The sequence below is a fragment of the Lasiosphaeria miniovina genome, assembly GCF_030549165.1.
Source record: "Lasiosphaeria miniovina strain SMH2392-1A chromosome Unknown B0T26scaffold_6, whole genome shotgun sequence".
Classification (NCBI taxonomy): Eukaryota; Fungi; Ascomycota; class Sordariomycetes; order Sordariales; family Lasiosphaeriaceae; genus Lasiosphaeria; species Lasiosphaeria miniovina.
Window position 1 is genome coordinate 4,180,769 of NW_026848225.1, and position 14,873 is coordinate 4,195,641.

The 14,873-nt window shown below is 56.6% G+C and overlaps 6 protein-coding genes across 6 annotated transcripts; 5 read left to right on the top strand and 1 right to left on the bottom strand.

Moving 5' to 3' along the window:
- Positions 1 to 1,106: 1,106 nt before the first annotated feature.
- B0T26DRAFT_651955 (cytochrome P450) lies at positions 1,107 to 3,019 on the bottom strand (the record flags this gene model as incomplete). The annotated part of the gene is made up of 3 exons (XM_060438321.1): positions 1,107 to 2,134; positions 2,202 to 2,665; positions 2,733 to 3,019. The coding sequence occupies 3 exons, from the start codon at positions 3,017 to 3,019 to the stop codon at positions 1,107 to 1,109; spliced, it is 1,779 nt and encodes a 592-aa protein (XP_060293541.1).
- A 1,538-nt stretch (positions 3,020 to 4,557) lies between these two features.
- On the top strand, positions 4,558 to 7,084 carry B0T26DRAFT_787613 (general substrate transporter; the record flags this gene model as incomplete). The annotated part of the gene is made up of 7 exons (XM_060446802.1): positions 4,558 to 5,165; positions 5,246 to 5,981; positions 6,063 to 6,331; positions 6,446 to 6,651; positions 6,753 to 6,816; positions 6,914 to 6,961; positions 6,995 to 7,084. Exons 1-7 carry the CDS (start codon positions 4,965 to 4,967, stop codon positions 7,082 to 7,084), a joined length of 1,614 nt encoding a protein of 537 aa, XP_060293542.1. The 5' UTR covers positions 4,558 to 4,964.
- A 997-nt stretch (positions 7,085 to 8,081) lies between these two features.
- On the top strand, positions 8,082 to 8,358 carry B0T26DRAFT_755329 (uncharacterized protein; the record flags this gene model as incomplete). The annotated part of the gene is made up of 2 exons (XM_060445947.1): positions 8,082 to 8,171; positions 8,245 to 8,358. 2 exons carry the CDS (start codon positions 8,082 to 8,084, stop codon positions 8,356 to 8,358), a joined length of 204 nt encoding a protein of 67 aa, XP_060293543.1.
- Positions 8,359 to 9,045: 687 nt separating this feature from the next.
- Positions 9,046 to 9,427, top strand: B0T26DRAFT_755330 (uncharacterized protein; the record flags this gene model as incomplete). The annotated part of the gene is made up of 2 exons (XM_060445948.1): positions 9,046 to 9,257; positions 9,328 to 9,427. The coding sequence occupies 2 exons, from the start codon at positions 9,046 to 9,048 to the stop codon at positions 9,425 to 9,427; spliced, it is 312 nt and encodes a 103-aa protein (XP_060293544.1).
- A 525-nt stretch (positions 9,428 to 9,952) lies between these two features.
- On the top strand, positions 9,953 to 11,369 carry B0T26DRAFT_861519 (feruloyl esterase B; the record flags this gene model as incomplete). The annotated part of the gene is made up of 3 exons (XM_060447751.1): positions 9,953 to 10,102; positions 10,169 to 10,354; positions 10,426 to 11,369. 3 exons carry the CDS (start codon positions 9,953 to 9,955, stop codon positions 10,960 to 10,962), a joined length of 873 nt encoding a protein of 290 aa, XP_060293545.1. The 3' UTR covers positions 10,963 to 11,369.
- A 981-nt stretch (positions 11,370 to 12,350) lies between these two features.
- On the top strand, positions 12,351 to 14,860 carry B0T26DRAFT_724390 (nucleotide-sugar transporter-domain-containing protein). The gene is made up of 5 exons (XM_060442690.1): positions 12,351 to 12,904; positions 12,970 to 12,999; positions 13,074 to 13,382; positions 13,467 to 14,177; positions 14,231 to 14,860. Exons 1-5 carry the CDS (start codon positions 12,824 to 12,826, stop codon positions 14,498 to 14,500), a joined length of 1,401 nt encoding a protein of 466 aa, XP_060293546.1. The 5' UTR covers positions 12,351 to 12,823; the 3' UTR covers positions 14,501 to 14,860.
- Positions 14,861 to 14,873: the final 13 nt, after the last annotated feature.

Below are 14,873 nucleotides of genomic sequence, written 5' to 3' on the forward strand. Positions count from 1 at the left end.
ATTTCAACCGAGTTGGACTCGGCCTGTTGGCAACGATAAGTCGGGTCCTGTCGCGGGTCCGCGAGTGGGTTTGGAGGCGTAGCATCGCATCGGATTCCGGAAAGCCCGTCAAGGCGTGAACACTGAACAGCCAACCCAATTGCCCAGAAATACACGGATAGATTGTGAGCACCGATGGTTGGTTGGGTCAAAAAAATTTTTACGTGTATAATCCCGACGCACCATAGGGGCGAGTCTACTTAGCCGCGTAAGGTTGTTTCATCTTCGTCCCATGTCCCACTTCCCACTTGGGCTCGGAACGCTGGGAACGGATGGCTCCGGCGAAAGACGGGAGCCGCTAAATACCTTAAGTACGTGGGTTACAAAAATGACTGGGGTCCATTTTGCATACGTGTAAAACCCAGACATACCCTAGGCGTGTCCATCAATCACAGCCCCCACGAAGACCCGAGTGGACTTCAACGTCCAAAAAAATCTGAAGTTTTTGGGGTGCAGTGGGGGCTAAGCTAAGTTATTTACGCCCCTTTCTTTTTTGGTGTGAAGGTCTGGTTTGACACAGACTAATGGGGGCCCTTGGTGAAAATGTTTGTTCAAGTTCGCGCACGGACCCATTTGTTTGAGATTTGCATTGGGACCCTTTGAATTAGCTGGGGTTGCTTTGCCTCGTGGTCGCTGCCAGCAAAGATGGAACCCATCCATGCCAACAGCTAGCCCAACCGCCCAGAAAAGATTGGACACCTCCGCCGAGGCTTAAAAGAGTAGTGCGTTACAACCAAGCCACGATGTGACTTTCTGGTGAGAACCTGCTAGAAAAGTGACTTCAAGCTCCCTACATTCCAACCCCAAATCCCCTGTTAAAACCCCTACCCAAGCCATCACACTACCTAAGTAGACTTTGAAACCCCGGCGGAGGTGTAAGCACCGGTTGGTTCCATTGCTCGAGAACAAAAATGGCCTCTTGTCCCCACCGCCATCACCCCCTCACTTCAGCAGTTACAGGGGCATCTCACTCCTTTCGCTCCAATTGAAGCCTTGACCTTTCTTTCGGGATCCTTTCCCATGCCACCAACGACCATGACAGGATTGATCCCCCCCACCACCTCCACCTACTTCACCTTGACGATCTTGACGTTCCCGTTCTCGTCCAACACAGGCTCTCCGTCCAGCTTGCGCTTCTGCTGCTGGTAGAAGGTGCTCATGCGGTACTTGCTCTCGCCGTCGTGCACTCCGAGGTCCTGCAGGGCCTGCTCGCCCTCGCGGATGATGGTGGCGCGGATCTCGTCACTGCGGGGCTTGATGTCGCAGGGGAACGGCAGCGGGCGCATGTTGAGGCCGTTGGTGTAGGCAAAGATGTCGACGTCGATCTCCGCGCCAGTCGCCGGGTCCCTGGCCTTGGTGATGTTGAAGGCCCAGACAAGGCGCGCGACGGTGATCCATGTGCCCTGCTCGGCGAGGGCCTGGCCGCTGCAGACGCGGCGGCCCCAGCCAAAGGTCATGTAGCCGCGGTCGCCGGGGAAGGGTCGCTTGTGATCGTTGCCATCGAGGTAGCGGTCGGGCAGGAAGCGGTCCGGGTCTGGGAACTCGCGCTCGTGGTGGTGGATTGCCCACACGTTGCCCTGCACCCACGAACCCGCCGGGATCAGCCAGCCGTTGTACATGTCGTCCTGCGTCGGCGAGTGCGGCTGCCCGCCGATGATGGCCACGCTGCGCCACCGCAGCACCTCCTTGACGAAGGCGTTCATGTACGGCAGCTGGGGCGCGTCGTCCCAGTGCGGCGATCGGCTCGCCCCGATGACTGCGTCGAGTTCCGCCTGCGCCTTTCGCACCGTCTCCGGGAACGCGCAGCACGCCAACACAAAAGTGATAAGCGTGCTCGACGACGTGTCAGACCCAGCGCCGAAAAGGTTGCCCGTCAGCCCTGAGAGCTCGTTGGTGGGCAGGTTGTACTTTTCGGCCTCGCTGAACAGCGTCTTGACGTAAGGTGTCGGCATCTCGGCTTGTACCGAGGGTGGCTTTTGGTCGAAATGCTCAACCGCTTCCTGGGCAAGCGTGTGGAAGAAATAATGGCCGCCTTTCTGGCCCCGGGTTCCGAGCCCCTTGAACCATGGCATGGAGCGGGGGAATTTGGCCAGAACTGAGTGTTTACTTAGCATTGCCCCCTTGAAACTGGGCGAGACGGGGGAATGAGGGGACAGGCCTACTTGGAAACGTCTCGAGCAACATGGGGAACGACTTCCCCGGCACGTTCAAGTCGGCGGCAAGCTGCATGAGCGCTATCACTTCAGTGATGATGGGGTCATTGAAGCTAGCCACCCTACGGCCAAAGGCGATGATGGAAACGACACTCGTGGCGTAGCGCTCCAGGTGCTTCACATACTCGGTAGGCTCCCGCAGGAAGTCGAGGGCGACGACTTTGCTCTCGTTATTCTGGATATTACGGTAGCCGCGCACCGTCTGGGTGCCGACGCCGAGGTGCATCAACTTGCGGTGGATGCGCCAGCGGTCGCGCTCCTCGTTGCTGCGGATCCGCATCGTCACCAGATTGGCCTGTCCGGTGCCCAGCTCGCCAAAGACGACCATGCGCGGCCGAGATGCGTAGACCTGCGCCTTCTTCTCAAATATCTCGTGGGCGCACCACGCATCGTTGATCCACACTGTGGGATTTCTGCGCTTTTGTCTCAGCCCTCTTCCACAGTCAAGACCAGGGAGAATGGCGAGCGGTATAGACTCACCGTCCGATCCAGAATGTTATGAGCGGCGTGTTGTATTTCCTGGACAGTTCCTCGAAGTAGATCCATGGTTTGTTCTCGGGAAGCAAAAAGGTGTTGCCAATTATGGGCAGCGGGAAAGGCCCTGGCGGCATCTTGGACCTGAGGTACAACATGTGGGCATAGTCAGCGGTAACGGCCGTGGCCGCGATGGCCAGTAGTGTGAGTAGCACATTGAGAGTTCCAAAATCGGTGATGGCAGCCTGAACCTTGGCCAGGGCCAGACTGTCTATCAGCCGCTCCGAGAGCATCGTGGCGAAGGCTGCCCCGAGAGACGGAGGCTCTACCGACGTCGATCTTGATCACGAGGAAACCGACCACTGCGATCTCCTGTCGATGGCCGATATGGTTCGTGCGGGGATCTGAAACAGCGTTTCAAGGTCTGGTGTGCTGCGGGTATGGCAGCATGGCTAGCCCAAGGCGGCCTGAGGAGTAGAATACAGGATATAGCCTTTTCGCTTTCCCTTGGGTGTGCTGGGCCAACCGCACGTCGTGTAGAGTGTGGAATGAAATAATGGCACGGGAAGGGGTAGGAACCACCGCAGTCTTGGGAAACATGTCCGCTCCGATCCGTCCATTGGACCTTCACCCATCGGTGACAGATTTACTTGCCGGCAGGGGGCAGACGCTGGGCCGAAGGGAGCATCCGCGAGGTGCGGGGGAGCGGCACGCGGTAGGGCGCTGAACGGCACGCCGACTGCGCATGCTGGCCAAAATACAACTGCGCAGGTTTGACAAGTTGCAATTGAACAAGAGCTCCAGATTGAGTTCAAGTTCGTCAAAGTCCACCATCAGGTGTATCAACATCAGTCCTGAGGAGTCGCGATCTCTGTTCAGAGATTTACCTTGGGTTGTCAAAGATCGCGAGGAAACAAATCCCAAGAGTAGACGAGTTTGCTCCAGAAACTCGAGCCGGAGCGAGGGAGCGGGGAAGGAACACCCGGACGCCCACTCGGAGAACGGCACCCTGCACGACCTCGAGGCGTGCTAGCCCGCATGAACTCGAGAGCAAGGCCCTAGGCGATAATGGATAAGGACGCCCGGGTGGTCACTATCAGCGACGCGACGCTGATAGTCGTTCCGTCCAATTCTTTTTGGATGGAATGTTCCAAATTCCCGTCCCCATCTTCAAACGGCAAGACCCCAACCAGCGACCCACTAATAAGCGGGCCCCGTTAGTGCATTACCCCGCCTCTGGACCAGTGCCCATTCGCGATGGCGGGCCCCTCACTCGGCGTTGTTAGTGTGTCACCCCAGACTCCCTTGGCATTCGACAGTGGGCCGGTGACCAAGCTTTCGGGGTGACGTTCGCTAGCGCCAGGCACTATGGCGGTTGGCTCAAGACGGCAGTTGCGAGATTAATTTTGATTGACCGTCTGCTTTGCTCCGTGTCCAAACCTCCATGCCCAGACTCTACCCGCGATGCAACTGCCTTCCAACCGCGTACCCCAGATTTCTTAGCTTCGAACCCGCCGATCTGCACCATCACACCAGTACGGAAATCTGCGAAACAATATCCAGCTCTTAGCAGATCTCGTCGTGGCACTTGCTTGACGTCGCAGTGGTGCTACTGGGCGGCCGAGGGGGGTGACGAGTTGACGGTAGACGTTGGTGCTGGAGACGATTAGGGTGGTGGCATGGGATTGGGTGTCGTCCATGATGGTCGTCGGAGGCGGTCGTCGGAGGCAGTCGAGGTAGCTTCACATGCCACACAGTAATGCGAAGCTGCCTGGTTTTGTACCTATGGTACCCAAGCTACAGGTTTAATGTGTCCAGCTACCACCCGCTCGCTAAATGAGAGCCTGCCTGCCTAGCCAGACAATGTCCGAGATTTCGAGTATAAAACGTGCGGCGGCGGCCCGGTTGTGGATGCAAGGGAAGAATTCCATCTCAGCCGGGATTTAATGACAACGCCACCATCACCGCTTCCCCTGTTCATCGAAGGCTTTTTCCCGGGGGCGCGGTACAGTACAGAATATACGGCCAATGCAATAAACGCTGACACGCTGAATCCTGGTACGCTCCGCTGGCATTGACCGCCACGCACTTAAAGTGCCGCCACATCGTGTCTTGTTTGCTGCCCGAGTTCTACGCCATCTCCTGTCCACGCTCGTCCCACAGACTTGAGCCCTCCTGAGGTGGGCCGGATTCCACCTTGCCGTCAACAAAGCGAGTTGAAGACCGCTGCCAAGCATCATGGCCGACGAAAAGGAGGTCGCCGCTACCCACACTGGCAGCGACTCGCCCTCTCCTGGGCCAGAGGCCGACAAGAAATATGGCATCAAGGAGCATTGGAAGTGCCTGGCCGCTTGCACCCTCGTCTCCATGTGTCCTTTCCAGTATGGGCTCGACTTTGGCCTAATTGGCGGTTTACAGGCCATGGTTGGCTTCCTCAAGGTGGGCTCCATGTTCCTACCTGGCATCACACCGATGGGTTCGTAACCTCGTGGCGAAAAAACTCACACTGGCAACTGTAGATCTTTGGGCACCCAGCCCCTGAGCTCCCGAGCGGCTGGAACATCGGTACCGAGCGCCAGCAGCTGATCTCGTCACTCATGACGCTCGGCGCCTTCATCAGCTCCTCGGCAGCTGGGCCGATAGCGGGCGTCATGAGCCGCAGGATGGCCATCTGGTCCGCCAGCCTGCTCTGCATCGTGTCCAACATCATCATGATGAGCACGACAAACATCGGCGGCCTCTACGCGGGACGCCTGCTCATCGGCCTGGCCAACGGCATGTTCATGACCTTCTCGCAGCTGTACATCCAGGAGTGCTCGCCGGCGCGGTACCGGGGCCTGATGATATCGTCCTTCCAGGTGTGGACGTCGCTCGGGTCGCTCGTGGGGACCATCGTTGACAACTTCACCGAGAAGATCGACGGCCGCAACTCGTACCTGATCCCGCTCGGGCTCATCTTCATCATGCCCGTCCTCATGTCGCTGGGCCTCCTGCTCATCCCCGAGTCGCCGCGCTGGCTGATGCAGCACGGCAAACCCGAGCAGGCCCGCAAGGCCCTACGCTGGCACCGCCCCTTCCCCGAGGCCCGCATCGACGCCGAGATCCGCGACATCGAGGTCGCCCTCGAGACCGAGAGCCACCACAAGAGCATCCCCGTCTGGGACATGTTCCGGGACCCCGTCGACCGCCGCCGCACCGTGCTCGCCGTGTGCGGTCTGACCGTGCAGGGCGCTTCCGGGGCCATGTATATGATTGGTGCGCAGCATCTATCCCCCCCCTTTCCTCCGAACCCCAAAAAGATGCCCGTTTCCACTGACGCGTCGACCGCTCCCGCAGCGTACGGCACGTACTTCTTCCGCATGGCGGGCATCGGACAGCCATTCGAGAACTCGTGCATCCTCAACGGCGTCGGCATCGTGGCGATTCTGATCAACAGCGCCCTCATCACAAACTTTGGCCGCCGCCGCGTTTTCCTCGTCTCGGGCCTGGTGCTCTGCGGGCTCGCCCAGCTGCTTACCGCCGTCGTCTACACCGTTAACCCGGGTACCAAGTCGACCGGCCAGGCCATTGTCGCGCTCGCTGTTATCTACATCTTTGGTTACAATGTAATTTTTCCAGACCACCTCACATCCCTCCTAACCAACTCCAAATATCTACTTGTGTCTGGGTGAGGTACCCGCTCATGGGTGAACTTGCTGACGTGGCTTGACTCGATGCAGGGAATGGTGGCGACGTACGCGTGGGTGTCTGGCGGCGAACTGCCGTCGCAGCGGCTGCGCTCGTACACGTTCGGCCTGGCCACGGCCGTGGGTTTCTTCGCTGCCTGGCTAACAACGTTCACCGCGCCCTACTTCATCAACCCCGAGGCACTCAACTGGGGGCCCAAGTACGGCTACATCTGGCTGCCCTCGTGCCTGATTTCGGCGTAAGTCTTTTTACTGTCTCATCCTCACCATCCATTATACTGTTTGCCACGGGTTCGCCTGTACCAATAACTGACATGGACTAATTCCTGCAAACAAACAGTGCTTGGGTCTACTTTTTCCTCCCCGAAGTCAAGAACCGCACGCTAGAGGAAATCGACGAGATGGTAGGTCGGCCCAATACATCTCACCCCGGTTTTCCCTGCCTTTGTTCCTAGGGAGACGAAAGACTTGGCTAACTGCGTGTGCCACAAAACCCTCCAGTTCGAGGCCCGACTGCCGGCAAAGAAGTTCCGCAAGTACGTCTGCGTCGTCCACCGGCCTATTGGCGTCGCTGCGGAGGAGAGCGGCGGCACCGTTGCCAGCGGGAGCGATGTCGACACCGGCAGCAAGAAGGGCGATGACGTCGTGCATGCCGAAGAGGTCAAGGTCTGAGCCCGGTTGTTGCAAAATGCCATATGGTTTGGTTGCGGGCATGTCTGTTTCGACGTTGTTAAGGTTGACGACAGTGTTGTTGGAAAGTCGGCTTTATTATCTCGGTTTGTTGCAAACTTCCACCTAATGTGGTAGATTCTATTGCTCATTTTCATCTTACCCGTACCGCCTTAATGTTCGACCAAATATACCAGATTAACTGCTCGTCGGGCTTATTGAACTGCGACTCTTGCTAGGGTAAGACTCTAAAAGCCATAAAAGGCCTATCAACATGCAAGTTTGCCCTCAAGGTGTTTCTTTGAGGAAGTCAGTGTTTAACCTTCAGTTAGTGTTTAACCTTCAGCACCCCTAATATAAAATTGTAGATCTCTACGCCTCTGTTCTACTATCAATGTCCGTCAAAGACTCTTGGTTTTATTTACCAAAATCTTAACACTGTCTTTAAGCATGTACCACGTCACAATCATTCAGGGGCTGGACCTCTTTGCCTGCAATATCATGTCTCTTAAGCTCACACGCAGAGGATGCGAGACCAGAGGATGCGAGACCACTGGACGGACGAGAAAATAAGCTTTCCCGGACCATGTTGCTCATGTTGGCATGCGGCTAGGATTGGATGGGGGCGGCGCACTTGGACCGTCTTGGTGGACGCTGCGAAATGAGGGCATGCAACGGCCTTGAGCTGAACAATGCCAAGACCAAGCCATGTCACAAACGGAGCGACTATCGACGCCCAAACTCGCTTCTCCAGCCAATCCGAGACGTGGCATGCCACACGGGAAGGAGGCCTCGGCAACTCAAGATAAGAAGCGTCTAGACCCGCCCACATTCCTTTTTGTTCTTTTGTTTTTGTCTTGGCTGGCGGTGCGCAACAACATTGGACAAGACCAAAAAGAACATCGCCAAGCTCAGGCCATTGCCTTATCGACAGACTCAGAATTGACATCCACCACGACAGCCCTACCCAAAGACAAAACAACATCAACTACCACTAATTATGCCCACTGTCGAAGCTCCCAAGCAGCAGGTGCCAATGGAGGCCGCCGCCGAGGCGACTGCTCCGGGCCAAATCATCACGCGCCAGCCGGTGTGTCACGTCCGAACAAATACCGCCGCTTCAATCGATCAATGCTGGATGCTGACGCGAAGAACTGTGCCAGAAATCTGAGCCGCTTCCACAACTCGAGAACGAGGCCTCGCTGCGAGGCGGCGGCATGAATGTTGGCTGCACGTGCTGCGACGGCACCTGCTCATTCCATCGATACTGCTGCTAGTCTGGGACGGCAGCTAGCCTTTTGTCGGTTTGAGGGCCAAATGGGCCCTGGCATGTTCTTTTGTTTATTCGTTTCGGTTTGCAGGTAGTCTGGCCTGGTAGACTAGCCTGGTAGTGAGGAGGACGGGAAGGGGTTTGGCTTGACGATATGCGCATGACACGGTGCAGCCTTCTGTGCTTTCGTAAGTTGAGAATGAGGAGTCGAGATACCATGCAATCAAGAATTTCCATCTTACTACCAAATTACAGAGGTCCTTGTTGCTTAGTGGGCGGTGAGGTATGTTGGTGGGAGCCGAGCTCCCACGTGCACATTCACATTTGAGCAAGAGCGGACGTCGTTCCTGACATTGCATAAATGGATGATAGGGCTGAGCCCTGAGCTACGGATGCAGGTCCCCGGAGCTTGTTTCATGGAAAAGCCAAGGCGCAGCCTGCCGCCTCCAAGAACGCGGCGTCCGATCTCAGTCAAATCGGGCCCTCCCCAAGTCTCCTTCCCGAGCCTGATGGTGGTACAGTGGTGATTCGATAGGGTGCGGGGGCCCCGCGCCACCTAGATGTCATGTTCGCTCATGATGTCATCGATCGATGTCACCCCATATTTCGTCCATCCATGCATCACCACCAAACCGTAACTCGGTGACTGATTTGCGTCCCAACAACCGCGTCAAACTTCGCGAGATAAGTGACAATGACTTTCTCTAGAGCCCCGCTCCTGCGCACTACTGTGCGCGCAGTTCATCAGCAGACGGCCCGCCGCCAGCCCCTTTTGTCAGTCCAGAGGCGGTTCGTGAGCTCCGGGACTGGCCCGAAAGAGCCGGCGCCGGCGGGCCCGACACAGGGGATCAAGGGCATGGCAAAGGAATACAATAAAGATGGCACCAATCCCAACAAGAATCTCGTGTATGCTATTCACGCCTCCCTGTCGTTTTCTGTCCCAAATCACTAACGTGGTCATTGCCGGCCAATGCAGTTATATCGGCGCCGGCGTCCTCGGGCTTGGTGGTGTCTATGCTATGTACATATCGCGCACTCCTGAAAAGGCAACTGAGAGGGCCAATGAGCGGCAATAGCAGATTTAACCTGTCAGTGTCGGGTGCGAGCTTCTGGAGAGTGCGTTGCTGGGTCGTCAAGGGCATCGAGACGGAAGCCGGCAAAAACCATGCAAGTTGTGTATCTTGCCTGGGGTAGCAACAAGACGTGAGGAACGAGAAACGAGAAACGGGGAAATAAATTTAAATCATACCAAGAACTAATTAATTGGCTGGCTTGGGCGAGTCTAGTCGCTGAAGCAAAATCGAAGTGTAAAAAGTCGACTTCCTGCATTCAGCCTATGGCACTTCCTCGCGATATTAGCAATACGACCACGGTTTGTGTGTCGGCTGTACCCCGCGTGTAAGCTAATATGCGATATTAGACAGCAACTAACAAATTCGCATTTGTCCCGGGTCGTATATCAACACCATGATTGTCAAAGAGACAGACCAAGACAAGTTCCCCGGTTAACCACCACGAGTTAACTTCGCTTTGACCAGCAGCTACGTGCCCAAGTTTGTAGATTTCACTTGATAGCCATGGCAAAACTCACCGGCCTTCGCATGGCCGCGCTGCTCGTCGCGTGCGTGTTCCCGCTGGCTCTCGGGGCAAAGCTGACACAGGTCACGTCGGGCTGGGAGAATCCGACCAAGCTGTCCTTTTACATCTACGTCCCCGACAAGCTGGCCGAGAAGCCGCCGGTGATCATTGTCGTGCGTTGTCGTTTTCTCCTCTACTTTTGTCAAGCGACTGATACTTACCAATCAACATGCGAGTAGCCCCATCCCTGCGGAGGCAGCGCCCAGGACACGTTTAGTCGCGTCGCCACGAACCTCCCAGCCCAGGCGGACAAGCTCGGCTTCGTCCTGATCTATCCGCAGACGCCCAACACGTGCTGGGACTGCAGCTCGGTCAAGTCGCTCACGCACAATGGCGGCGGCGACACGCAGGGGATGGTTAACATGGTGGGCGCCCAAATCTCGGCCTGAAATTGTATTGAGAAGCCATTTCTAACAGAGCCCTGGGGCATTATCAGGTCAAGTACGCGCTCGACAAGTACAAGGGCGACGCGTCACGCGTCTTCGTGACGGGGTCTTCGTCGGGCGGCATGGCGACCAACGCGCTGGTGGCCACGTACCCGGACGTGTTCGCGGCCGGGGCGTCCTTCTCGGGGGCGCCGGCGTTTGCGTGCTGGAACGGCGCGGGGCTGTCGCCGTCGGGCGGCGCAATAGCCCCGGGCTGCCAGACGAACAAGCGGCCGACGGCGCAGGCTTGGGGGGACCTGGTGCGGTCGGCATATCCCGCCTTCAACGGGACCCGGCCGGCCGTACAGATCTGGCACGGCACCGCAGACAGCGTCGTCACCTACGGGTACCTGGCCGACGCGCTTGCCGAGTGGAGCAACGTGCTCGGTGTGTCGTTCGCCAAGAACGTGACTGGCGACCCTGGCAGCGGCTACACCAAGATGGTTTATGGGGACGGGACCAGGCTCGTCGGGTATAGCGCGCAGGGCGTGGGCCACATGGTTCCTTTCCACGACAAGCAGGTCCTGGAGTTTTTTGGTCTTGTCTAGAGATACAGGGCATACGGATTACAGGGCGTGGTGTCTCCTCCTGCTCGGAGACGCCGGTAAGCATCCAACCAGACAGTTATACAATGTCCAAAACCATGAAAAACTGAGTTGGAGACACAAAAGGCGAGGAAGAAGAGACGGCATAGAACAGAGACGGCAAATTGGATAAGTCCTTTTTGATGACGTCGTGACCATATGCCCACGAAGTCATCGGCTTGGGATAAAAGCTGTAGCTCTAACCCTCTTACTGACGCATGGAAATGAAATTTGATGATCGAGAGGCTGTGCGAGTAAGAGAAATTGTCTATCAGTGGGCTCCAGGTCTGTAACTTCTGGTGATATATTGGCGGTTTTTATGTGAAGAGGCAGACATAGTGACGCAGCTGAAGCTTTCAATGCAAGACGCGTCACACCTAGAGTAATGCACCTCGATTGCAAACCCAATAAAAAAATTGTCGATCAGGGGTTGTGGAAATCTTCAGGGCCCACTCGGAATGCGGGGAATCGGACAGGGGGCCGAATTTCCAACTTGGTCCCCAGAGACGCTGACGTACGGGGATGGACATGGCACCAGTTGGATACTGTACAAGATAAATATCGTGGGGAATCCTGCGCACCACACTGCACGGTAGGGAATCGCTCACCGCTTTTTGCGGCGTTAATGGGAGTGGCGCTGCACCGCTATTTTGCTCGCGAAAATGGAGATTCAGTCTGGAGGCTCTATTCAATGTGGACGAGGCGGCTCCTGCTTGGCGAGTGTTACTCAATCCAGAATGCGGGGTCACCAGGTGGCTGGATCCAGTGCTCGTGTGACCGCTGTTTTCCGTCCTCTTTGGGACGAAGCCTGGGTGCGTTCTGTATCCTAGGGAGCTGTTAGACGCATCATGGACACTTGAAAAACTTTCGCCGCTTGATACAGAGCATTCTTGTGGTTGCCGTTCGGGGGGAAAAGATTCTAGATGGGCAATTCGTAGATCAGATTTAATTGGAAATGTCGCTGGCGAGCAAAAAACGCTGCGTCCACAGCGCTCCCACTCCGACCTCGATGGAGCAATTGCTTCAACCCTGGACTCTGAAACCATCAGGCCAACTGAGTCAAAAGTCCTTGGGCCGCCAAGACGTATGTAGGAACAGCTGGTTTCCTTTTTAACACTGCCTCGTAGCAATCTTGTTTTTGACTTGATTTTATCTGCTTCGTCGAGTTCGGCTCGGACTTCTAGTACGGGCAAAGGGGCCAACGCTTCGAGGTCGAAGAGCCATTAGGTCGCGGCCGGTACGCCCAGGGTACAACGCTTCGCCGCGCCTAGCCACGCTACCTCCTGTACCGCTAAAGTATCTCCACCGCGACCTGCACTGGGCGCGACCAATTGTGGAACAGGCTCATCCTCGACACAGGCCCCAGCCAAGCCCAATAGAAGTGCGGGTCGACTTCAGAGCCAACCACGCAGGTCGTGGGTGGAAGACCGACAGATTAAAAGAAGCCAGAATTGCCCAAGCAGGGGAGCTCGCGAGATTCGTCCATTTTGTCGACGAGACGACTTCCGACCAATACCACCCATCCCGCCGCTCGAGCAGCGCAGGGTGCCGACGAAACAGGGCATTGGAAATCCGACGCGACTGTGCTCTGCATTCTGCCGCCAATTTTTTTTTTCCCGCTTGTGACGTCGAGGCCGGGTACCCCTTTTCTGCCCAAACCGACGAATTTCCCACGACCCACGTCCCATCAGCATCCGATCAGGATAACGACACGCGGCGCCAGACCTGGCCGTCTGACTACGCCGTCCGATCGCGAATCGACCGAATCCCGGTGCTGCCCGCTGGCCACGAACGGCCCCTGACAAGCCGAAGCCAGCGCGCAGACATGGCTTTCGTCAGCACCCCGCCGCCCGCGGGGGGCCCGACGTTCTTCGGTGTCCCGATGAAGCAGGCATCTCTGGTCACAGTAGGCGCTCAATTGCGGATTCTAGACGCTTTGGCAGCCCGGGGAGCTAACACGGCGCGCAACAGTTGACCTTCCAGAACTCGGCGCTCATTCTGGTACGTCATGTGCCTGCGCTCGTCCTCCGTGCCCATTTGCGCATCGCGTGCAATGCTAACAAGAATTTCTACAGATTATGCACTACTCGCGCGTCATGGAGCCCTCGGGCGACCACCGGTACTTTGCCTCGACCGCCGTCTTCCTCAACGAGGTCATCAAGCTTGCGATCGCCCTCACATTCTCGATACTGGAGGTTTCCGCAAGTCTGGCACCGCAGACGCCCGTGACGGTGATCTTCGAGCAAATATACAATTCCGTGTTTTCGGGAGACGGCTGGAAGCTGGCGATTCCGGCCGTGCTCTACACGCTGGAGAACACGCTGCAGTACGTGGCGCTGAGCAACTTGGATGCTGTGCATTTCCAGGTTCTCTACCAACTAAAGGTACGGAGTTGGCGCGGGCCGTGATGCTGGAGCTGGGTACTGGTCGGCCGATGTTGTGCGCATTTTGTGCTGACTTACGACCAGATCCTCACGACGGCCTTCTTCATGGTAGTCTTGCTCGGCCGAAACCTGGGGTTCAGGCGCTGGATGTCGCTTGTGGTGCTCACCCTGGGCGTCTCGGTCGTCTCCCTCCCCTCGTCCCAGAGGGACCCGAGCATGGACATTCACGACTTCAGCGACCACTTCTTCCCCCGATCCATGCACGAGCTCGGCCAGATTGCAGGCGGTGTGACCAAGGTGGCTGCCGAGGTGGCGAAACGAGGGCTGGGCGGTCTTGCGGGAGAGCTGAACAAGCGGTCTGCGTCATACCAGGGCATCAGAGAGGACCAGAATATAGACCCGCCCATGAGCTACTCAATTGGGATGTCTGCAGTCTTGGTCTCTGCGGTGGTGTCGGGCTTGACGGGCGTATACTTTGAGAAGGTACTGAAAGGCTCCTCGACACCTGTTTCTGTCTGGACCAGAAACATCCAGCTCTCCTTCTACTCGTTGTTTCCAGCGTTTTTCCTTGGCGTAGTTGTCAGAGATGGTGTCGAGATTGCCAAGCACGGCTTCTTCGACGGGTACAGTGGGGTTGTATGGACTGCCATCGTCTTCCAGGCGACGGGCGGCGTGCTCTCGTCTCTGTGCATCAATTACGCGGACAACATTGCAAAGAACTTTGCTACCAGCATCAGCATCATCATCAGCTCCATATTCAGCGTGTTTGTCTTTGGGTTTGAGATTACATTCCCGGTAGGTTGTGTGCGTGCCCCGGGCTTGCCGTTCCATTGCTAACTCCTTCCAAGTTCGTCCTCGGCGCTGGTCTTGTGATGGCAGCAATCTATTTTTACAACTTGCCAGACCGGAAGCGTGGCCGCCCTCCACCCATCAATATCGTTAGCTACGAAAAGACGACCATTGACAGCACGCCGAGGTATCTCGACGAGAACAAGCTGAACCTCAAACCCATGGACGCGGCAGGCAGGTCCATCAGATCCTCGTCCTCGAGACCCGTGTCGCCATTACAACACCACCCCAGGACCCCGTCGGCAAGAGGCAAGAGATTCGACGAGTAAGGGCCGCGCTTCGGATCCGCAACAAAAAATATACAGGTGACGAAACGCTACAGCGCACGGGCACAGTGGTTATCCAGGCAAGCTCCTGGTGCGGCTGAGAATGCCCGGGAGCGAATAATCACGCTGGGGCTGCTGGCCACAACGCGCAGATACATGAATGGCAGCGCGTGGGTGCAACAGTCCCTGGCATAAACGTGATGGTGTAGGGTTCGGGTACAAACGCCGAGCAGGCACTTGAGTGTGGGCTACAGGTGATTGACAACAACGACTGCCCAAGTAATTAGGCCCGGAATTTCTGGATTAAATAAGAGCAGAAATAAATAATACAAGCATCGCGCCAAGCAAATGGTATGGTCCCCGCTGCAAGTCCCGT

Bases quoted from the DNA above. Each gene is read 5' to 3' on its own strand.
- B0T26DRAFT_724390 (XM_060442690.1), top strand. From the start codon at position 12,824: ATGGCTTTCGTCAGCACCCCGCCGCCCGCGGGGGGCCCGACGTTCTTC. The intron at 13,000-13,073 runs GTACGTCATGTG...GAATTTCTACAG, and splicing joins AGAACTCGGCGCTCATTCTG to ATTATGCACTACTCGCGCGT. The intron at 13,383-13,466 runs GTACGGAGTTGG...ACTTACGACCAG, and splicing joins AGGTTCTCTACCAACTAAAG to ATCCTCACGACGGCCTTCTT.